The following is a 24380-nucleotide window of genomic DNA, read 5'->3' as shown; positions in this document are numbered from 1 at the left end:
CACGCCATTCTCCTGCCTCAGCCTCCCGAGTAGCTGGGACTACAGGCGCCTGCCACCGCACCCAGCTAATTTTTTGTATTTTTAGTAGAGACGGGGTTTCACCGTGTTAGCCAGGATGGTTTCAATCTCCTGACCTCGTGATCTGCCTGTCTCAGCCTCCCAAAGTGCTGGGATTACAGGTGTGAGGCTAATTTTTTTGTATTTCTAGTAGAGACAGGGTTTCACCGTGTTAGCCAGGATGGTCTCGATCTCCTGACCTCGTGATCCTCCCGCCTCAGCCTCCCAAAGTGCTGGGATTACAGGCATTAGCCACCGCGCCCGGCCTTATTTTTATTTTTTATACCTTAGGAGGACAATCCTGCCAATTTGCTACAACACAACAAGGACCACTACTAGACAGATCAAGGGGGATTCTTGCAAATTTCCACTAGTTATAAGGACTGCTATAACAACAGTCTGATTATGCCCCAGAAACTTTCTCAATATCTGTAACGGTATATCACAGACACAAATATGTATCTATAGCTTTGGATAAACATGATTCCTCTTTCCTGTTTCTAATAGGGTACATACAACCTAAGAAAAATCAAAGAATATTTTCTTTCTTTTTTTGAGAAGGAGTCTCACTCTTTCACCCAGGCTGGAGTGCAGTGGCGCTGTCAGCTCACTGCAGGCTCCGCCCCCTGGGGTTCACGCCATTCTCCTGCCTCAGCTTGCCGCGTAGCTGGGACTACAGGCACCCGCCACCTCGCCCGGCTAATTTTTTTGTATTTTTAGTAGAGATGGGGTTTCACCGTGTTAGCCAGGATGGTCTCGATCTCCTGACCTCGTGATCTGCCCGCTTGGCCTCCCAAAGTGCTAGGATTACAGGCGTGAGCCACTGTGTCCAGCAGAATATTTTCTTATTCTGCAGATCTTAGGATACCAACTTACATGGTATCTACAGTTCTAATTTCATGTTACCAAATTTTAGAATATGTTACTTCAAATACTTTAATATTTGTTTACAAATAACAAACTACTTTTTTTTTTTTTTTTTTGAGACAGAGTCTCGTTCTGTCGCCAGACTGGAGTGCAGTGGCGTGATCTTGGCTCACTGCAACCTCCCACTCCCAGGTTCAAGCGATTTTCCTGCCTCAGCCTCCTGACTAGCTGGGACTACAGGCACACGCCACCATACCCAGTTATTTTTTGTATTTTTAGTAGAGACCAGGTTTCACCAGGTTGGCCAGGATGATCTTGATCTCTTGACCTTGTGATCCACCTGCCTTGGCCTCCCAAAGTGCTGGGATATACCTGTAATCAGGTGTTAGCCACTGCGCCTGGCCAACAAACTATTTCTAAGATTGTCTAAATGCTTGCTATTGAGTTAAATTTATAATCTATTTAAGCAATTTTCTTTTTCAATGAGTTATAATTAGATTTATCAAGCTTTTAAAAATAATAATAATTTATAAAAACTTCTCATCTGTTTTCCCCAAGAATAATTTTGTTGAAACTCTGCCAAAACCAGGTGTGGTGGCTCACAACCTGTAATCCCAGGACTTTGGGAGGCCAAGGTGGGCAGATTACTTAAGGTCAGGAGTTCGAGACCAGCCTGGCCAACATGATGAAACCACGACTCTACCAAAAATACAAAAATTCGCCAGACATGGTGGCATGATCCAGCTACTTGGGGAGGCTGAGGTGGGAGGACCATCTGAACCTGGGGGCAGAGGTTGCAGTGAGCTGAGATTATGCAACTGCACTATAGCCAGGGTGACAAAGTGAGACTCTGTCTCCAAAAAAAAAAAAAAAAAAAAAAGAAAAGAAAAAAAAGAAAAGAAAAGAAACTTTGCCTTGAAGAAACCAACTTCAAATACAACTATCAATGATACAAAATTTAGTTATGTGAAAATACAAAAGATATTATTTACCCTAAAGAAAAGATCAAGAGAATCTTGAATTGAACGAGGAGGGAGTGGTTTTTTCCTACGAGGAAGGTCAATAGAGAGGTCATTAAACTGTTCTCTTTTGGGGATAATCTCTCCACATCTGTAAGAATAAAATGAGACATATAAGCATTTAGACCAATACACAAGAAATACAAATATACCTGAGAAACTGTTCTTCCACAGAACTTATGGTACTGACACACTATCACCAGGCATAAGAACTATATACATTTAAGACTTTTTCATGCTTACTTTGACCCTTATTAAATTAACACAGATAAAACCTCAATTGCAAATATTTAAGTACTTTATTTAAATCTTTTTTCTTTTCGTGAGATGCAGTTTCGCTCTTGTCACCCAGGCTGGAGTACAAGGGTGTGATCTCAGCTCACTGCAACCTCTGCCTCCCGGGTTCAAACAATTCTCCTGCCTCAGCCTCGCAAGTAGCTGGGATTACAGGCATGCGCCACCATGCCCGGCTAATTTTGTATTTTTAGTAGAGATGGGGTTTCTCCATGTTGGTTAGGCTGGTCTCGAACTCCCGACCTCAGGTGATCCTACCGCCTCAGCCTCCCAAAGCACTGGGATTACAGGCGTGAGCCACCACGCCCGGCCAATTTTTAAACTTTATATAAGAAACCCCCAAACTTTAAAAAACTAAAGTATAACATAACATACAAAAGTGAACCTGTCGCAGGTATACAGCTTGATAAATTATCAGTTAACACATTCATCACCACTCAAATCAAGAAACAGGGCCAGGTGTGGTGGCTGGTGCCTATAATCCCAGCACTTTGGGAGGCCAAGGTGGGTGGATTACCTGAGGTCCGGAGTTTGAGACCAGCCTGGCCAACATGGTGAAACCTTGTCTATACAAAAAATACAAAAATTAGCCAGGCAAGGTGGTGGGCGCCTGTAATCTCAGCTACTTGGGAGGCTGAGGCAGGAGAATCACTTGAACACGGGAGGCGGAGGTTGCAGTGAGCTGAGATCACGCCACTGCACTCCAGCCTGGGCAACAGAGAGATACTCTGTCTCAAAAAAAAAAGAAAAACAACAACAAAAAAGAAACAGAACAACACCATCAACTCCCTAGAAGCCCCCTTGCACATATCCTTTTCCAGTCACTACCCTCCTTCCTTCTCCCCCAAAATAACTATTTTTTATTTTTTTGAGGCAGAGTTTTGCTTTTGTTGCCCAAGCTGGAGTGCAATGGCACGATCTCGGCTCACTGCAACCTGTGCCTCCCGGTTTCAAGCAATTGCTACCTCAGCCTCCCAAGTAGCTGGGATTACAGGCGCACACCACCACGCCTGGCTAATTTTTAGTATTTTAGTAGAGATGGGGTTTCACCATGTTAGCCAGGCCAGTCTTGAACTCCTGACCTCGTGATCTGCCCGCCTTGGCCTCCCAAAATGCTGGGATTACAGGTGTGAGCCACCACACATGGTCCCAAAAGACAACTATTATTCTGACTTCCAACACTATAGATGTTCTGCCTGTTTTTGAACCTTTTATAATGGGATTATGCAATATGTTTTCTTTTAGTTGGCCTCTCTTTTTTGTTCAGCATGATTGTAATATTTAACTATGCCTGCTGCGCATGACTCTACTGCATTTTCATTGTTGTATAGCTTTAATCTGTATGAATATTCTACAATTATCCATGTTAGTACTGATGAGCATTTAGGTTGTTTCCAGTTGTTGGCTATATAAGTAATGCTGCTTTAAAAATTCTACATGTTATTGGCCAGGCACAATGGCTCACGCCTGTAATCCCAGCACTTTGGGAGGCTGAGATGGACGGATCACGAGATCAGGAAATCAAGACCATCCTGGCTAACACAGTGAAACCCCGTCTCTGCTAAAAATAGAAAAAATTAGCCGGGCATGGTGGCGGGCACCTGTAGTCGGGAGGGAGACTGAGGCAGGAGAATGGTGTGAACCCAGGAGGCGGAGCTCGAAGTGAGCCGAGATCGCTCCACTGCACTCCAGCCTGGGCGACTAAGACTCCATCTCTAAATAAATAAATAAATAAATAAATAAATAAATAAATAAATAAATAAATAAATAATCTACATGTTCTTTATGTGCGTATGTGGTTACTTCTATTAGGCAGCAGAATGATTTAGTTATCAAACATTTTTTATAGAATTTTAAAACATGAGCTCAGAAATTAAAACACCATATTCAATTTACCTAGAAGCAAATTTCTTTTAAATAGTTTTAGCTGACTGTTTTTCATTTTGTCTTATCAGTACTTTAGGTAATATTCATATTTCTACCCTAATTCCCTACTGTTTCAGCTAAAGACTATCTTATGAAAACATAAGAGTATATTTGTCTTTGATTCAACAAACATTTACTGAGTGCCTCTCTAAAAGGCAGAATTCTAAGGTGACCCTTGACTTTGTATATTTCTGTCCCCTTTGAGTGTGGATATAACCAACCTGTGATAATGATGAGCTACCACACCTATGATGATGTTATTTTACCTGGCCCAAAGGAATTTTGCAGACATAATTAAGGATACTAATCTTAACTTTGAATGAATCAAAAAGGAGATTATCTGAATGGGTCAGATCCAATCATGAGCCCTTCTGTTTGTTTGTTTTTGAGATAGGCTCTTGCTCTGTTGTCCAGGCTGGAGAGCAGTGGCATGACCACGGCTCACTGCAGCCTCGACCTCCCAGGCTCAAGCAATCCTCTCACCTTAGCCTCCCAAATAGCTGGGACTACAGGTGTGCACCACCATGTCTGGCTATTTTTAAACTTTTTGTAGAGAAGAGGATATCACTATGTTGTCAGGGTTGGTCTCAAACACCTAGATTCAAGTGATCCTCTTGCCTCAGCCTCCCAAAGTGCTGGGATTACAGGCATGAGCCACCATGCTCCGCCCATATGAGCCCTTCAAATCTGGGTCTAGAGGACAGAAAGAGAAGTCTGAAGTCAGAAAGATGTATACTTCCTGCTAGCCTGGAAAAAAGCAAACAGCACTGTTGTGAAGTGCCTATGAGGGGGCCATGTGGCAAGGATCTATAGTCAGCCTTTAGGAAATGAGTGGTTCCAGTGGACAGCTAGCAAGAAAATGAGGATCTCAGTCCTATAACCATAGGATCTGAATTCTACCCACGACCTTAATGAGACAGAAGAGGAACCTGGGCTCCAGATGAGAGCACAGGCAGTAATACCTTTATTCCAGCCTTATGATACTCTGAGCTGAGAACTCAGCCATACTGTGCTTAGTTTTCCGACCTACAGAGCTGGGATGAATAAATGGGTGTTGTTTTAAGCTAATATGTTTGAAGCAATTTCTTACACAGCACTGAAAACCTAATAGGGCCTCCTATATGCCAGAAAATGTTCTAGGCACTGGGGTGATAGCAGTGAATAAACCAAGGCAAAAATACCTCCTCTCATGAAGCCATCATTATACTGGGAGAGACAATGAAATCGACACTAGTAAAACATACAGTATGTTAGATAGTGATACATGTAAAGAGGAAATACATAGTAGGGAAGAGGGAAATGAAAGATCAGAGCAGAGTATCTGATAGCGTGGCAAGAAAACACATCACTGAACAAATGGCCTTTATGTAAAGATCTGGAAAAGTGAGGGCACTATCTAAATGAGAATATGGGGGCCAGGTGTGGGGGCTAGTGCCTGTAATCCCAGCATTTTGGGAGGCTGAAGTGGGAAGTTGGCTTGAGCCCACAAGTTTCAGACCAGCCTAGGCAACATTGGAAAACCTGATCTCTACAAAAAATCAAAAAAATTAGCCAGGCATGGTGGTGTGCACCTGTAGTCCCAGCTATTCAGGAGGCTGCGACGGGAGGATTGCTTGAGCCAGGGAAGTTGAGGTTGCAGTGAGCTGTGATTGAGCCACTGCACTCTAGCCTGGGTGACAAGGCAACACCCTGTCTCAGAAATAAATCAGCAATTAAGTAAAAATAAAAATAAGAGAATTTTGGGAAAGAGAATTCAAAATAGAGGAAATATTAAGTGCAAAGACTCTAAGGCACTATGATCCTGGTGTTTTTGAACAAAAGCAAGGAAGCTCATTTCGTTAAAACAGAATGAGCAAGGGAAAAGTGTGACAGAAGATGAAGTCAGAGAGTTAAGAGAGATGGGGGTAGGAGTGCTGAGGCAGATTACATGAGGTTATACAAGTCACAGGCTTTTAAATTTTATAAGCAGAAGGCTAATGTGAACTAACTTCCACTTTAAATGGATTCCTTTGGCTTATGTGTTTAAAACAGACTGCAGAAACATGGTAACTAATTTAAAAGACACTGCAACAATTCAAACAAGAGATGACAGTGGTTTGGTGTAGGGTAGTGGCAATGAAAGTGGTAAAAAGAGGTCACATTCTGGATGTATTTCCAAGGTAGAGCTGAAAGGACTTGCAGACATATGAGATGTCAGGTTTGAGAAAAAGAAATACAAAGCTGGGCACAGTGGCTTACGCCTGTAAACTCCAGCAATTTGGGAGGCCAAGGTGGGAGGGTTGCTTGAGGCCAGTTCAAGACTAGCCTGGGCAACATAGTGAGAGCCTATCTCTAGAAAAAATTTAAAAATTAGCTGGGTGTGGTGGCATGTGCTCGTAGTCCTGGCTACTCTAGATGCTGAGGTGGGAAGGACTGCTTAAGTTCAGGAGTTAGCAGGCTACAGTAAGCTATGACTGCGCCACTGCACTCCAGCCTGGGTGACGGAGCACGACTCTGTCTTAAAAAAAAAAAAAAAAATTTTTTCCCCCATATTCAAGAATATATTATTAATACACTGAATTGCCTTATATTAATTAAAAAGCAGTCAGTTTAAACTGTAATGGTTTTTTTTTAAAAAAAGTACATTTGCCAAACTGGCCAAACCTATAGCAAGATGGGGCAGAGGACAGACACACAAAATTACAATCCAAAGTGTAATGTGTGTGGAATCTTCCTTCAGCCACAAACTACTTTGTGTTAGAGAATTGTCCTAAATAAAATCACTAATGAAGCAACAGAACCCTATCCCCACCCAGCTGGCACATCCTGCCCGGTCTAGCCACCTGGTGTGCCTATATCCCATGACCCATTGCATTGATGCATATACCTCAACTGCATATCCAACATCTGGGTGCTGTACAATTAGAGTGCCTAACACCACTGGCACACTGTAGAAGCCACTACTCTGATATGGCCTTCTTTCTTTTTTTGAGATGGAGTCTTGCTCTGTCACCCAGGCTAGAGTGCAGTGGCATAATCTCAGCTTACTATAACCACCTCCTCCCAGGTTAAAGCAATTGTCCTGCCTCAGCCTCCCTAGTAGCTGGGACTACAGGTGTGCACCACCACGCCTGGCTAATTTTTGTATTTTTAGTGAAGATGGGGTTTTGCCATGTTGGCCAGGCTGGTCTCGAACTCCTGACCTCAGGTGATCCACCCACCTTGACCTCCCAAAGTGCTGGGATTACAGGCGGGAGCCACCATGCCCAGCCTGATATGGCCTGCTTTCTTCTGGGTTGCCTGAATGATCTCACTGTCCAGCTCCCCAGACCTGACTGAGAGAGCTGGTGGACTGCCTGTGGTCATTTTCAACTGAGGCAACTTAAATTTTCCTATAAAAAAATTTGAATGGTACTCCCACAGTTCAATGAAATAATAACTGAAAACTTTGCCTCTCACTTTGACTTGCACAAATTTTGTCTGGAAGGTGCATTAGAAGGAAGAGATAAATGGCTATTATATTATTAACTGCTGTTGGACTCTCCAGCTTTTATAAGCTGAACCATACTTGCAAGATCCGGATGTTTTCTTTAGAAAACCATTTATCTACCAGGGGGAAAAGACTGATGAAGTCATGAATGAAAGCAAGCAGTATCACAGACTACTGATGCAAAACTGTCTTTATTAAAATTCTGGTTAAAAATGCTAGAATGTTATAGCTAGAAAAGATGTCAGTGAACACTATCATTTTGAGCAGCCTGAGAAAAATAGATATGGAGGACAGAAAATTGGAGAACCAATATGGATTTTGAATATTTCTGAAGAAAATTCCAGTAGTATTTACTACTGGAAGAGAAGCAGTATTTAGAGAATAGTTTTCTGGAGCTGGAGAAAATCCCAAAGCTTCAGATGAAAAGGCTCTACCATATTAAGGCAAAAGTAACAAAAAGTGTTAATAACTAGATGTAAACTAGTGAAACTGTGAATTTCAAAAATAAAGAATACCACAGATTTTCAGGAAGAAAAAGAAAAAAATTCCCACAAAGTCAGGTTTCTTATGAGTCGCACAGAGTAACAGGATATGATAGGGCAGTATACTTAATACATTGATGGGTAAAGACTACGTGAGTCAATAATTCTGCATTAAGTCATGTGTGAAAGTCATAGAAATAATTCTCTCTTATATAGAGACTGTGAAGAATTACATTCTATCTGAAAAAAATCTATTCAGAGATGTACTACAGATGACTGGAATATTAGTCAAAGTAAAATATTTTAAAGTGATGTGCAGGCTATAGAAGTCCTGATAAGTATGGAAATTAATTTAATGTAGAAAGTCTGGATAATTACTGTAAATATGGTCGAAAAACATTGCAAAAGGTAAAAATAATTCAAATTCAGATCTATTTTGTTAAAAAAATATATTTTTAGTAAAAATAATTTGGGGTTCAACTGAAAAAGCAAGTAATAAGGTGTGTTTTTTTTTTTGTTTTTTTTTTCTTTTTTATTATACTTTAGGGTTTTAGGGTACATGTGCACAATGTGACAATGTGCAGGTTTGTTACATATGTATCCATGTGCCATGTTGATTTCCTGCACCCATTAACTCGTCCTTTAAGGTGTGTTTTTTTTCAGTGACAAAGAAAAACAAGTATTCCCAAACAAACCAATATTCTACACTGGAAAAGATGTAGAATGAAAAAAATAAAACTATAGATTAAAATTAAGTGTTAGGCAATACTAAAGTGTATAATAGAGTATTTAAATTTTCCTCAGTTCTCACTCCACCACGCATTTTTGTTTTGTTTTTTGAGATAGGGTCTTGCTTTGTTGCCCAAGCTGGAGTGCGGTGGCGTCATCATGGCTTAACTGCAGCCTCAACTTGCAGTGTTCAAGCAATCCTCCCACTTCAGCCTTCCAAGTAGCTGGGATTATAGGTGTGCATCACCACGCCTGCCTAATTTTTATATATTTTGTAGAGATGGGGTTTTCCCATGTTGCCCAGGCTGGTCTTGAACTCCTGGGCTCAAACTATCTGCCCACCTCATCCTCCCAAAGTGTTGGGATTACAGGCATGAGCCACTGTGTCCAGCCCAAGCATTTCTATAGAAAGATAAAGACTTTGAAAAAAAAGGTTTGATATAATCTGTTGGTTTATATTTCCCCTATGACGTAGAAAGGAAGATGAGATAAAAATTCATTACTCGGGAGGCTGAGGTAGGAGGATCACTTGATCCCAGGAGATCTAGGCTGCAATGAGCTGGGGTTGTGCCACTGCACCCAAGAGCCTAGGCGACTGTGTGAGATCCTGTCTTAAAAACAGAAAAGAATTCATGGCATTTGGTATGTCATAGGAGAGTTTTAATCACTTGCCATAAAGAAGTAAAAAGGGGAAATCATTTCTTAGACACTACTTACGCTTTACAAATGATGGAGTGCTGAACCTCAAACTCCAAATTACTAATAACAGGGCAAGTGTATACTCTGGTAGCTGAAATATCTGGTGAATTTTCTTCTCCAGAAACAGGTTCAGTCTTCCAAGTTTTATTTAATTTTTCCATATCTTCTTTCAGCTGGTCCAAACACTGACTTAAAAATTCATGAGCATCCTAATAAGACAACAATATCCTTAATCAGATAAAAACATTTCTTGTCACAATAGCTTACTGAGGCTGGGTGTTGTGCCTCATACCTGTAATTCCAGCACTCTGGAAGGCTGAGGCAGGCGGATCACTTGAGGTCAGGAGTTCGAGACCAGCCTGGCCAACATGGTGAAATGCAATCTTTATTAAAAATACAAAAATTAGCCAGGTGTGGTGGCAGTCCCTGTAATCCCAGCTACTTGGGAGGCTGAGGCAGAAAAATTGCTTGAACCCGGGAGGCAGAGGTTACAGTGAGCCAAGACTGCACCATTATATTCCAGTTTGGGTGACAGAGCAAGATTCCGTCTCAAAAGAAAACAATAAAAACCAACAACAAAAAACAAAACAAAAAATAATAGCTTATTAACATTATAATTTATACAGTGAAAACCCTTGGAAATCAATGACATATGTGAACAATGTCAGGTTTATTCTTATAAGAATTTGGGGGGCTGCATATTTTGTGAATAAAAACAAATGACAGATTATATATTCTTAATAATTTTATCAGTTGCACTGGCATGAATCAATGAGTAACTCCTCAATTTGTTAAAAGAGGCAATTTTCGCAGGTAACACAGCCCAGGTCCTTGCACTGGTAAATCAAATTTATATATTAAAATATGGTACAATACACAGAAGAGTCACATTTAATCTTACTACAATTCCTTAGGTTTTTCTTTCTTTCTTTCTTTCTTTGAGATGGATTTTTGCTCGTCATATGCCTGGAGTACAATGGCACAATCTCGGCTCACTGCAACCTCTGCCTCCAGGGTTCAACCGATTATTCTGCATCAACCTCCCAAGTAGCTGGGATTACAGACATGCGACATCACGCCTGGCTAATTTTTTGGTATTTTTAGTAGAGATGGGGTTTCACCTCATCAGTCAGGCTGGTCTGGAACTCCTGACCTCAGGTGATCCACCTGCCTCGGCCTCTCAAAGTGCTGGGATTACAGGTATGAGCTACTGCACCTAGCCTCTCCTCAGGTTTTTCAATCTATAATGAACACACATACACAAATCTCATTTGAAAATAAAGAAACACACTAAAATCATGTCAATTTCCATGATTTCTTACATGTTATTTATTTTTTTGAGACAGAGTCTCGCCCTGTAGCCCAGGTTGGAGTGCAATAGTGCGATCTCAGCTCACTGCGACCTCTGCCTCCCGGGTTCAAGAGATTCTCCTGCCTCAGGTTCCCGAGTGGCTGGGATTACAGGCATGTGCCACCATGCCCGGCTAATTTTTTTAAATCTTTAGTAGGGACAGGGTTTCACCATGTTGGCCAGGCTGGTCTCAAACTCCTGACCTCGTGATCCACCCACTGTGGCCTTCCAAAGTGCTGGGATTACAGGCGTAAGCCACCGCACCTGGCCTATTTTATTTATTTTTATAAATACTTATTTATTTATTTTTTGAGATGGAGTCTTGCTGTGTCACCCAGGCTATAGTGCAGTGGTATGATCTTGGCTCACTACAACCTCTGCCTCCTGGGTTCAAGCAATTCTCCTGCCTCAGCCTCCCGAGTAGCTGGGATTACAGGCGCATGCCACCACGCCTAGCTAATTTTTGTATTTTTAGTAGAGACAGAGTTTCGCCATGTTGGCCAGGCTGGTCTCAAACTCCTGACCTCAGTGACCTCAGGTGACCTGCCACCTAGGCCTCTCAAAGTGCTGGGATTACAGATGTGAGCCACCGTGTCAGGCATCTGAAACGTTTTAAAACAATTAATACTCACATTCTGCATATAACCAGAGAATCTCTCTGCTGTGGCTGAAATGGCATTTTTAACCTTCTTGAGTAAATCCTTTTTGGTCTCTGAATTACAGATATCTTTTTTAACAAGCAAGTGTGCAAAGCGTCTGGTAAAACAAAAAAACACAAAGTTAGCACGTTTTACATGACATGGCATGATATTTTAAAGAATAATTACTAAAAATGGCACAGAAAATTTTTGAGTGTCTAAAATTCCATTATTCTATAATCAATGAAGTAAAAGGTTACTCAATAAGTACAGTACATAATGATTACCTGATAAGTGCATTGAGTGGAATTTTCTTCCATGGGATACCTTGTTTAAGCAAGTCATTTGCAAATGACTGGAGTGAAAATAGAGATTGTAGAATAGCATTCATATAGCAGGTATTTCCCAAATTGGAGAAGCTGAAAATTAAAGAAATAGTACTTTAGAAGGCAACAGGAATTCCTAAAGTATGTTCAGTATAGTAGGAGTTCTCCACTTTATGTTTCAGAATCACCTGGAGGGCTTGTTAAACTACATACGACTGGACCCTAACCCCAAGGTTTCTGATTCAGTAGGTTTGGACACAAATGTGTCCAAAAAAAGAAGGCACAAAAATGTCCATTTCTAACAAGTTACTAGATCATGTTGATGCTGCTGGTCTGGGGACTCTACTTTGAGAACCACTGTATTATGACATTATAATAATAGGCCAGGCACAGTGGCTCACGCCTGTAATCCAAGCACTTTGGGAGGCCGAGGCAGGCAGATCACTTGAGGTCAGTAGTTTGAGACCAGCCTGGCCAATACAGTGGAACAATGTCTCTACTAAAAACACGAAAATTAGCCACGCATGGTGGTATGCGCCTGTAATTGCAGCTACTAGAAGGCTGAGGCAGGAGAATCGCTTGAACCCAGGAGGCGGAAGTTGCAGTGAGCCGAGATCACGCCACTGCAACTCAAGCCTGGGCAACAGAGCAAGACTATGTTTTTTTTTAAAAAAAAAAAAAACGGCCGGGCGCGGTGGCTCACGCCTGTAATCCCAGCACTTTGCGAGGCCGAGGCGGGCGGATCATGAGGTCAGGAGATCGAGACCATCTTGGTTAACACGGTGAAACCCCGTCTCTACTAAAAATACAAAAAATTAGCCGGGCAAAGTGGCGGGCACCTGTAGTCCCAGCTACTTGGGAGGCTGAGGCAGGAGAATGGCGTGAACCCTGGGGGGCGGAGCCTGCAGTGAGCCGAGATCGCGCCACTGCACTCCAGCCTGGGCGGCAGCGAGACTTCATTTCCAAAAAAAAAAAACAACCACCACCAAAAAACCTTTTAATTTATAAATAAATTTAGACTTCCAGAAAAGATGCAAAAATCTTTACCTGGATTCACCAACTGTTATACTTCTGTAATATGCACTTCATCACTTAATATCCCTCTATCTCTATATATTTTTCTGAAACCATTTCAGAGTAAGTTGCATTTATTAAACCCCTTTAGTTCTAAATACTTTCGTGTGTATTTCATAAGACCATTCTTATAAATAACCAGAGTACAATTATCAGCATCAGTAAATTTAACACTGATACAATATTCTATCTAATATACGTTCCTTAATTCAATTTTGTCAATAGACCCAAGAAGGTTCTTTATGGCTTTTTTTTCCCTCACTTAGGTACAAGATTCAGTCCAGGATCACATGCTGTTTTCATGTCTCTTTAGTTTTCTTTAATCTGGAGTAAGTCCTCAGCTTTCTCTTACATGACACAGACATTTTTGAAGAATACAGTTCTCCCTACCCTGGGTTGTTTTGTTTTATTTCTGTTTTTGAGACAGGGTCTTGCTCTGTTGTCCTGGCTGGAGTGCAGTGGTGTGATGATGACTTACTGCAGCCTCAACCTACCAGGCTTGAGCAATCCTCCCACCTCAGCTTCCCCACTACAATGTGTGCCACTATGCCTGGGTAATTTTTTAATTTTTGTAGAGACGGATCTCACTATGTTGCCTAGGCTGGTATTGAACTCCAGGGCTCAAGCAATCCTCCTTCCTCGGCCTCCCAAAGTGTTGGAATTACAGGCGTGAGCCACTGCACCCAGCCTGTTTTTTTCGTTTTTTTTTTTTTTTTTTTTTTTTTTTTTTAGACAGAGTCTTGCTCTGTTGCCCAGGCTGGAGTGTAGTGGCGTGATCTCAGTTCACTACAACCTCTGCCTCCCAGGTTCAAGCAAGTCTCATGCCTCAGCCTCCCAAATAACTAGGGTGACAGGCGTGTGCCACCACACACAGCTAATGTTTGTATTCATTTATTTATTTTTTTTGAGACAGAGTCTTGCTCTGTTGCCCAGGCTGGAGTGCAGTGTTGTAATCTCGGCTTATTGCAACTTCCGTCTCCCAGGTTCAAGCAATTCTCCTGCCTAAGCCTCCTGAGTAGCTGGGATTACAGGTGTGCACCACCAGGCCTGGCTAATTTTTTTCTATTTTTAGTAGAGGTTTCATCATGTTGACCAGGTTTGTCTTGAACTCCTGACCTCAAGTGATCTGCCCGCCTTTGCCTCCCAAAGTGTTGGGATTACAGGCATGAGCCACCACGCCCAGCCTGTATTTTTAATAGAGACGGTGTTTCCCCATGTTGGCCAGGCTGGTCTCGAACTCCTGACCTCAAGTGATTCACCTGCCTCGGTCTCCCAGAGTGCTGGGATTACAGGTGTGAGGCACCTCACCTGACCTAGCCTTATTTTTAGTAGAACGTCCCTCATACTGGGTTTGCTATTTCCTGAGATTCAGCCCAAACTGGAAGAGCACATGAGCAAACAGTGATACCATGTCATCCTTTTTGTTTTTTTTTTTTTTGAGAGCTTCTTTGGAGGTTCTAGCAGGGGAGTGCAGCTACTCGTATACCCTTGACTGAAGACCAGTCCTCCTCTATTGGGGATGGTTGTCCTCTTTGACTGAACACGCAGGTTTGGGACAGACACACATGGAGTGGTGAGGGAGGAAGGGGATACCCGCCTAGCCAGTCAGATCAGCCAAATCAACCCTGGTGAACAATGGGGTGACAGATGTCACAGTCAGATCACCCTCACGTCCAATCTTTTTTTTTTTTTTTTTTTTTTGAGAGGTTCTCATTCTGTTGCCCAGGCTGGAGCACAGTGGCACAATCTTGGCTCCCTGCAGCCTCGATCCCCCCGGACTCAGATGATCCTCCCACCTCAGCTTCCTGAGTAGCTGGGGCTACAAATGCGCACCACCATGCCAGGCTAATTTTGTATTTTTTTGTAGAGACAGAATTTTGTCACATTACCCAGGCTGGTTTTGAACTCCTGGGCTCAAGCAATCTACCTGCCTTGACCTCCCAAAGTGCTGAGATTATAGGTGTGAGCCACATGTCTGGTGGATTCTGTATCCTTCTAAGGGCATCACATCCAGGAATACATGATATTCCTGTGTTGTCCATGCGTGATGTCAATTTTGAGTACCTGAAAGAACTACTGCTTCTGCTTCTGCCTATGAGGAAGTATGAGAGTCTGGAATTACCTTCCTACTATAAACAATGAGAAACCTGGACAAAATAGAGAAAACAGCTATTTTCAGATACTAGACAATAGGCAGCACAAAACGGTGATCCATAAGAGAAGGAAAATAAATGATGTGAGCCCTACTATTACCCAGATTTTCTGTCTGGAGGCAATTTGTGAACTGCAATTCAGGGAGCACCCAAACAGAGCCCAGAAATCTTACCAAGTTGAGCTGAGAGAAACAAGTTCAAAAAGCTGAGGTTGCTGAGATTTCTGGGACAGAGTACTTGAGAGGAGGGAACTGAGCAAAGGAAAAGCTCCAGAAACCTGCATAGCAGTCTGCTTGAATATTTGGCTGAATACCAACCTGTGTATGCAGAGTGAAACTCAGTCTTCTTGACACTAATCAAGAACAACTTCAAGGAAAAGAATGTTTACTATGGAGCTATTGGCCAAACAACTCCCAGAACTCACACAGGGACTAAAATTCCACCAGTTTGAATTTACACCAGTCAGAGTAGAGAGACCTAGATGAATTCACAGAGCGTTAACAGACACCCCAAAGGAACTATGCTTTAGGAAAGGAAGCAAATTAGCCTTAGAGTAAAGGATACTCTATATTCAAAAAGAACTTAAGCAGATCACACAGCTGAGAAAGAAGAAAAAAAAATAGAAATGAAAAAGAAGAACTTACACAGGAGTCTCAAAACAATCAAAACCACTGCAGACAAGAATATTGAAACAACTACTTAAAATATGCTCTACATGATCAAGAATGGAAAGGAAATCATAAACATAATGAGAGAAGTGAAAGATTTTTTAAAGACTCAAATTAAACTTCTACAGATGAAAATCACAATATTTAAAATGAAAATTTCACTTGATGGGATTAATAGCATATTACACACTGTAGAAGGAAATATCTGAACTTGAAAAGACAGCAACAGAATAGATTCCCACTAAACCTCTGGGACGATATCAAATACAATTATATTTATATCAAATATAACTGGAATCCAGAGAAGAGTCAGAAAAAAAATCTGAAAAAATCAAGATAAAAACGTTCAAAATCTGATAAAAACTAGAAACCCACAGATCCAAGAAGCTCAACAAATCCCAAGTGAGATAAACACAAATCAAAATAAAGCCCATCAAAATAAAACTGCTAAAAATTAGCAACGAAGAGAAAATCTTGAAAAGCAGTCAGAGAAAAACTGTCTCAGTGCCTTCAGGGAGGAAGATTAAATCACTTACAAGGGCAGAAGAATTACACTGGCATCTTATTTCTGAAAAGCAAATACAAAGCAAGGTAACAGTAAAGTCACATTATAAGAAACCCAAGGAAAGAAAGCATGACCCAAGGATTTTACATCCGGCCAAACTATTTTTCAAATATCCAAGCTAGAGAAAAAATTTTGAATACGCAAGAACTAGGGAAACAAAGTACATAATTGTAAAGTTAAGACTAAAACAAGATTAAGACCATAGGCTTCTAGTCAGAAATTATACAAAAAAGAAGACAAAGAAAAGATATCTTTTAAAATACTGAAAGAAACACATTATCAAGTTAGAGTTCTATATAAGCTAGATTTCTAGATCCAATGGAAATATCTTTCAAAATTAAAAGCAAAATCCTTTTTCTGACAAACAAAATCTGAGAATACTTGCTGCCAAGAGACATGCACTGTAAGAAATGTTAAAGCGACATTTTTCACGCAGAAGGAAAAATGATACCAGATAGAAACTCGGATCTACGCATAAGAATAAAGAGCACTTAAAATGTGAAATCATGTGGGAAAATACAAAATACATTTGTCTCATCTTTTAATTTCTTTAAATACACTGGACTGTTTAAAACAGTAACACCAAATAATACACTTTAAATAGGTAACTACATGGTACGTGAATTAGTAAGGCTGTAAAAAAGTCGTAACTACGTATTGTGGGATGTATAACATACATAGAAGTAAAACGGGCTGGGCGCGGTGGCTCACGCCTGTAATCCCAGCACTTTGGGAGGCCGAGGCGGGCAGATCACCTGAGGTCGGGAGCTCGAGACCAGCCTGATCAATATGGAGAAACTCCGTCTCTACTAAAAATACAAAATTAGCAGGGCGTGGTAGCACATGCCTATAATCCCAGCTACTCTGGAGGCTGAGGCAGGAGAATTGCTTGAACCCGGGAGGCGGAGGCTGCAGTGAGCCGAGATTGGGCCATTGCACTCCAGCCTGGGCAACGAGAGCAAAACTCCATCTCAAAAAAGAAAAAAAAAAGAAAAAGAAAAAGCAGTAAAATGTATGATAACAGTATAAATGATGTGGCGTAGGAAGCAATAATGGAGATAAAATGAACATGAAGGAAAGAAAGAGAAAAAAGTAACCAAGTACAGATGGAACAAATAGAAGACAATTAGCAAGATGGTAGACTTAAACTCAGCCTTACCCATAATTGTGAAAAATATTAATGGTCTAAATACTTCAATCATCAATTTAGACTGGATGATCTAATCACAAAAATGTGGAGTCACTATTAATATAAGACAGCAGACTTCAGAAAAATATTATCAGGGATAAAAAGGGGCATTTCATAACAATAGGGAGGTCAATTCATTAAGATTTAAGTAATATAATCCTAAATGTGTATGTGTCAAAAACAAAGCTATAAAATACATAAAGTAAAAACTGACAGAACTGGAAGGAAAAATATACAGACTTCTGGCCTAATATACAAAATTCTGCCCTAAGTTCTGCTTTATTGGGTATCAGGACTGCAGCCTCTGATTTCTTATTGTTTCCATTAAATAATCTCTCTTTCCCTTTATTATAATACTTTTTGAATTACTGTTCTACATATATTTCTAGTAATGCAGCACAGAGTTCAGTTTTGCTTTATGAGACAGTTTTAGACTTTTTATATTGCTGTTAACTCCTTTATCATAAATTTTTAAAACCATCTAGCCTGTCCATTTTATTATTTTATGTTAGAGACAAGGTCTTGCTCTGTCACTTAGGCTGCAGTGCAGTGGCACGATCATGGATCACTGTAACTTTAAACTCCTGGGCTCAAGCAATCCTCCGGCCTCAGTCTCCCTAGTAGCTGGGATTGAAGATGTGTACCACCATGTTGGGCTAATTTTTTATTTTATTATTTGTACAGAGAGGGTCTTGCTATGTGGCCCAGGCTGGTCTTGAATTCCTAGCCTCAAGTGATCCTCCCATTTCGGCCTCCCAAAGTGCTAGGATTACAGATGTGGGCCACTGTGCCTGGCCTAGCTTGCCCATTTTATTTATTTATTTTTGTAGAGACAGGGTCTTACTATGTTGCCCAGGCTGGTCTTGAACTCTCAAGCTCAAGTGATCCCTCCAACTTGGCCTCCCAAAGTGTTGGGATTACAGGCGTGAGCCATTGCACTCAGCCTATTCATTTTAAATGGTATCCTTTGACTCATACCTATTACTTTATGAAACAGTCAACTACATTATTTTCTTCCTTCTTTCTCTTAGCCCATTTTCTTTTAGTTGCAATCTTACTACTTTATCAGAAAAAAAAATTTGGGGGGAAATAGTGTCTCATTTTGTCACTCAAGCTAGAGTGCAGTGGTGTGACCACGGTTCACTGTGGCCTCAACCTCCCAGGCTCAAGCAATCTTCCCACCTCAGCCTCCCAAGCAGATGGAACTACAGGTGTGCACAACCACACTCAGCTAAATTTTTTTTGTATTTTTTGTAGAGATGTGGTTTTTCTGTGTTTTCCAGGCTGGTCTTGAACTCCTGAGCTCAAGTGATCTGCCTGCCTTAGACTCTCAAACTGCTGGGATTACAGGTGTTAGCCATCATGCCCAGCTGACATAATGTTTATATATCATTCTTTTATATGTATTCTCACCATTGTTTGTCTCAGTTCTATAACTGAATATATGAAATGTTCATCATTTACGTTTTTGTCAGTGTTTCTCCAGTTACTCTTGGATGCATGAAGCTCATTTTCTGTAGAGTCCTCAGGAAGAGCAAATGTGTGTATAGTATTCCAAGTTCTTATACTCCAAACGTTTTTTCTCTAGCTTGCATATTTGACATCTTGGCTTGGCATGAAATCTTTGTTTCACACCTCCTTTCATCGAGTTTCTTGAAAATGATGTTAGTGTTATCCTGCTTTGCATGATGACTTTGAGAAGTCTGATGCCAGACTATTTCTGTTGCCCTTGTAAGTTACTTCATCTTTTTGATTCAGGAACTGAGGATTTTTCCTTGTCTTTAAAGTCTAATAGTTGTACTAAGATATGTTTTGATTATTCTAGGTCAATTTTCCAGATACCTGGAAAGCTCTTTCAATATATAGATTCAAGACTTTTATTTCAGTGAAGTTTTCTTGGATTATAGTTGTTTTGTTGTTTTTTTTTTTTGAGACAAGGTCTTGCTCTCTGTCACCCAGGCTGGAGTGCAGTGGACTATCATGGCTCACTGCAGCCTGGACCTCCTGGGCTCAAGCAATCCTCCTGCCTCAGTCCCCTGAGTATCTGGGACCATAGGTGCACGCCACCAAGCCCAGCTAATTTTTCTACTATTTGTAGAGATGGGGTTTCACTATGTTGCCCAGATTGGTCTCGAATTCCTGGGCTCAAGAGATCTACCCATCTCTGCCTCCCAAAGTGCTGGTATAACAGGCATGAGTCACCATGCCCAGCGGGATTATAGTTTTTAACACTACTTCTGTCTCAATGCTTTAATCTTCTTCTTCCGGGACACTAATTATATGTAATATGGGTGTATTCTTTGCCTTTTTTCTAGTTCAACTACCTTCTTTCTGGCTTTTTTTTTTTTTTTTGAGATGGAGTGTCATTCTGTCACTCAGGCTGGAGTGCGGTGGCGCGATCTCAGCTCACTGCAACCTCCGCCTCCTGGGTTCAAGAAATTCTCCTGCCTCAGCCTCCTGAGTAGCTGGGATTACGGGCACACGCCACCATGCCTGGCTAATTTTTGTATTTTTAGTAGAGATGGGGTTTCACCATACTGGTCAGGTTGGTCTCGGACTCCTGACCTCAGGTGATCCACGCACCTCCCAAAGTGCTGGGATTACAGGGGTGAGCCACCACGCCCGGCCCTTTCTGGCTTTTTATACTTTTTTTTTTTTTCCATCTTTTTTTCCCCGGCCTATCTTTTTAAAGCCCATTTTCATTTGAAATTATTTTCACTTGGGTATCTTTAATTTAAAACTTCATTTTCAATATATCTTTTCTTCTCCATCTTTTCTGAGTTCAAGCATTTGTCATTTCATTTATTCTTGCTTGGCCATTGTGATTCTTAGTTTGAATTTTTTTTTTTCTTTTTGAGATGGAGTTTTGCTCTGTCGCCCAGGCTGGAGTGCAGTGGCGCAATCTCAGCTCACTGCAACCTCTGCCTCTTGGGTTCAAGCAATTCTCCTGCCTCAGCCTCCCGAATAGCTGGGATTACAGGCACCACCACCACATCCAGCTAATTTTTTTGTATTTTTAGTAGAGACTGGGTTCATCATGTTGGCCAGGTTGGTATTGAACTCCTGACCTCAAGTGATCTGCCTGCCTTGGCCCCCCAGTGCTAGGTTTACAGGTGTGAGCGGTGCCTGGATTTTTATTCATGTTACTTTTTCATACTTTCAAGTGCTTCTTTCAAGGTATTCAATTATATTTATTTATTTATTTATTTCATTTTTTTTTTTTTTGAGATGGAGTCTCACAGTTGTCTAGGCTGGAGTACAGTGGTGCAATCTCGGCTCACTGCACTCTGCCTCCCTGGTTCAAGTGATACTCCCTCCTCAGCCTCCCAAGTAGCTGGGATTACTAGTATGTGCCACCATGCCCAGCTAATTTTTGTATTTTTAGTACAGACAGGGTTTCACCATGTTGGCCAGGCTAGTCTCGAACTCTTGACCTCAAGTGATCTGCCTGCCTCGGCCCCTCAAAGTGCTGGGATTACAGGTGTGAGCCACAGCGCTTGGCCTTAATTCTATTTAGCGTCTACCCACTGTAAACAGTTTACTTCATGGTTTGTTCTAGGGGGCAGAATTTTCACTGGCTGAAATATTTTGATTCATGCTTCTGTTTTTTTCTTATAGTCATTTTTTTATGGAAGTGGCCTGCTTTTTTACATTCCTATTCATTTTGTGAATAGGGCTTAAGTGACGCACTTAGTTTAGCAAAGTATAGTTTCTTAAATGGAAGAGAATGATGGTGGTGGAGGGAGGGGAAAAAAGAGAGGTTGGCACGTCTTGTTTCCCTTTCATTTTGACATGATCCTTAATTTTCTTCTCTGGCTTCTAAATCAAGTTTCCAAACTTGGCTAATTCTTCCCTATAAGTAATGATTCTTTGAGGCTGTTATTCTGGTACCACTGACATTCAAGCCTCTTCCCTATGACTAGTTCTGCAAACTACCAAGATCCAGATTCAGTATTTTGCTACTTATTACTGGATTTTATCTTTCTGGGAGTGATTTTCTTCAGTGCTTCATCTAAGTCTTCCACTCCTATAAATTATTTTTCATGGAATCCCTTAGGCTCCTGTCCCTAACCCTCAGCACCCACAGGCTTAAGCAGTAGAAAACAGGAACACTGAAGGAATTTGGTTTGCTTCTGTTCTGAAGCAGGTAACTTAAAGGTGGTGGTACCGTCTCCTAGCAATGCTGAAGCATAGATTATGTGTGCTTTTCTTTGTACTCCTCATTAATCTTATGTTTTTTCTTGGAGGATTTGTGAGGAACATTGCAATTAGCCAGTCTCCATTATCCTTTAGACCTGGTAGTTTTCTACTCAGTTTTTTTTTTCTTTTTCTTTTTTTAAAGGAGTCCTTAGTCCTGAGTACTTACACTGCTTGAAATACTAAACTAATTCCTGGAAGAAGTCTAAAAAAGAGGAAAGATGTATTTCTAGAGATGGGTATAGGTACTATAAAGAAATGAAAGAAACACTGGAGAAGCCTAGAGTACCAAGGGTGGCAACTCACAAGGCTCTCAAAAGAGTCTGAAAGAGGTGAATAACAGAAACCACAAGTAAACTAAAAAATATACAGGAGAAGGCAATAGGAAAATGAAACAAGATCAGGGTAGACAGAGACAAAGACCCAGATGAAGAACGGTCACAAATGGGATAGATAAGACCAATATAAAATGTTGTCTGGTTAGGAGGCAGCAAGATAACTGAGGTTGAACAATTAGAATGAAGAACAAAGGAAATTAAGCATTTGACTGGAAAGCAAACATCATAGAAGAAAGAGTAGAAAAGACGAAGATTAAAGAAAGCAACAGGTAAGCAGAAAGGAGAGTGAATTGTTTTCACTGCAAATTTTATGATGTTTTCTGCTAATATATGAAGCATATAAACTACTATGAATAAGCCATTTGGCAAATACCACTCATTCAAGTAATGCTGTAAGTTAAAAGCTGGTATAAAAGCAGTACTTTGAGTGAGATTAAAAACAAGTTGATAGGTTATGAGAGAGCAGTTTGGTAAAAATAATTAAAAATTTCAAACTGCCTTCCTTAGTCTTAATCCTTAACAATTTTACTTCCAATAATTTATCCTATAGAAAAGTTCCAACAAGCATTAAAAACATACATATGTGTATAACGATGCCCATTCTAGGCTGAATTACATTTGGAAAAAAGAGAAACCTAAATGCAGACTTACATGGTTGAAAGTTCTGTATTAATATACAAGGGTGCCAAGATTAATGTGCAGTGAAAAAGATAACAGAGAAGCAATATAGCATAGTGATTAGGAATGCAATTGCAGCACAACTGCCTGGATTTACTACTGCTGTACTACTGCCTATATCACTTTGAGCAAGTTAATTAACTTTGCTAAGCCTTACTTTATTCATAAAACCAGATTTTTAATATATCTCTCTCAAAGACTTGTTGCGAAGATTTAAAATAAAAAAAATCAATTTAAACGCTTAGCAGACAGTATCTGGCATGTAATAAACACTTTAGGTAATAGAGCTACTGGCCAGGCACAGTGGCTCATGCTTGTAATCCCAGCATTTGGGAGGCTGAGGAGGGAGGATTGCTTGAAGCCAGGAGTTCTACCAACCTGCAACATAGTGAGATCCCATTTCTATTAAAAAAAAAATTAAAAAGATAGCTACTATAATTACTACAGTTATTATACTATGATCTCATTTTTGTGTTTAATAAATATATAACCATGAAGAAACTAGGGAAAATATATAAAAAATGTTGAAAGTATCTCAGCAGTCGAATGAGGTGTACTGGGTTGGAAAATACACATTTTCTGCTTTAAAATGAACATTATATATATTCCAAAGTTCTAAAATTGTTTGGCGAACAGAAAATGAAGTTAACATTACTTATGGATGTAATAAATCTTTAATAAGTGATCTAATTTCTAAATATTTTGGAACTTTAATGTGACTCCTTTAATTACATTTTACACCAAAGCTCACTTCTATTGAATCACTTTATAAAAAAGAAAGTAAAATGAAAGAATTGACCTACCCCTGCAGTTGCTGCTGTTGGTGAGAGGAAAGGGGCACTCTTGGTTTATTCCAGCCAGTGTAATCCTGGTTACACCTCAGTTTTTTAACAGAAAGAGGAACTGGCTGAGGAAGAAATCCCAAACTTCTTTTGGTAGAGGGAGTCTGGCTTGAAACATTAGTCCTACAAAAAAGCATAAATAATGAAGAAGCAAAATAAATTTTTGAATACTACTATTTTCCTTGAATAGATTAAGAGAAGTCAATGTTTAAGGAAAAAAATCTTGAATTTAGGGAAATACCAGTAATAATGATCACTTAAGGGAAAACTCTACAAATGTAAATTAGCAAATCTGTTCCTACACAGTTGGAGAGGGTTATAATACAGAACATATTTAACCTACAACCAAAATAATCCATGTTAATGGCTTGAAAAAGAAAACAATACATATAAGTTCACTGTTATCCATTTTATGGATATTACATTTACCTAGTCTTGAACAGATTTACAGTATACTTTTTCCACTGTTACAAATAACACAACAAACATTCTTACCCAGTCTTCTTGAGAAATTCCTCTAGTTTATATGCATAGAAGTGAAAATGTTGGAGGTATTTTCAATCTTCATTTTTAATTTTTCGAGATACTGTGATTATTTTCCAAAAAGGCTATACGAGTTTATACTTCAAACAACAGTAATTTTCCATTTCCTCCTATGTTTACATTACTTATTAGTATCAGTTTTAATTTTTTTGCTGGGTCCGGTGGCTCACGCCTGTAAGCCCAGTACTTTGGGAGGCCCAGGTGGGCGGATGGCTTGAGTTCAGGAGTTTGAGACCAGCTTGGGCAACCTGGCAAAACTCCATCTCTACCAAAAAT

General features: G+C 40.3%; 1 protein-coding gene across 1 annotated transcript in view; it reads right to left on the bottom strand.

Moving 5' to 3' along the window:
• Nucleotides 1-24380, bottom strand: part of USP37 (ubiquitin specific peptidase 37) — a 116656-nt gene that overhangs the window by 34037 nt on the left and 58239 nt on the right. The window contains exons 11-15 of the mRNA XM_032754507.2: nt 23523-23684; nt 11819-11950; nt 11526-11649; nt 9561-9751; nt 1917-2034 (exon numbers count right to left, since the gene is read on the bottom strand). Coding sequence (XP_032610398.1) covers nt 1917-2034; nt 9561-9751; nt 11526-11649; nt 11819-11950; nt 23523-23684 — 727 coding nt within the window. The remainder of the gene's footprint in view (nt 1-1916; nt 2035-9560; nt 9752-11525; nt 11650-11818; nt 11951-23522; nt 23685-24380) is intronic.

The sequence above is a fragment of the Hylobates moloch genome, unplaced genomic scaffold, assembly GCF_009828535.3.
Source record: "Hylobates moloch isolate HMO894 unplaced genomic scaffold, HMol_V3 SCAFFOLD_1, whole genome shotgun sequence".
Taxonomy (NCBI): Eukaryota; Metazoa; Chordata; class Mammalia; order Primates; family Hylobatidae; genus Hylobates; species Hylobates moloch.
This window is presented reverse-complemented; position numbering and strand designations above follow the sequence as displayed.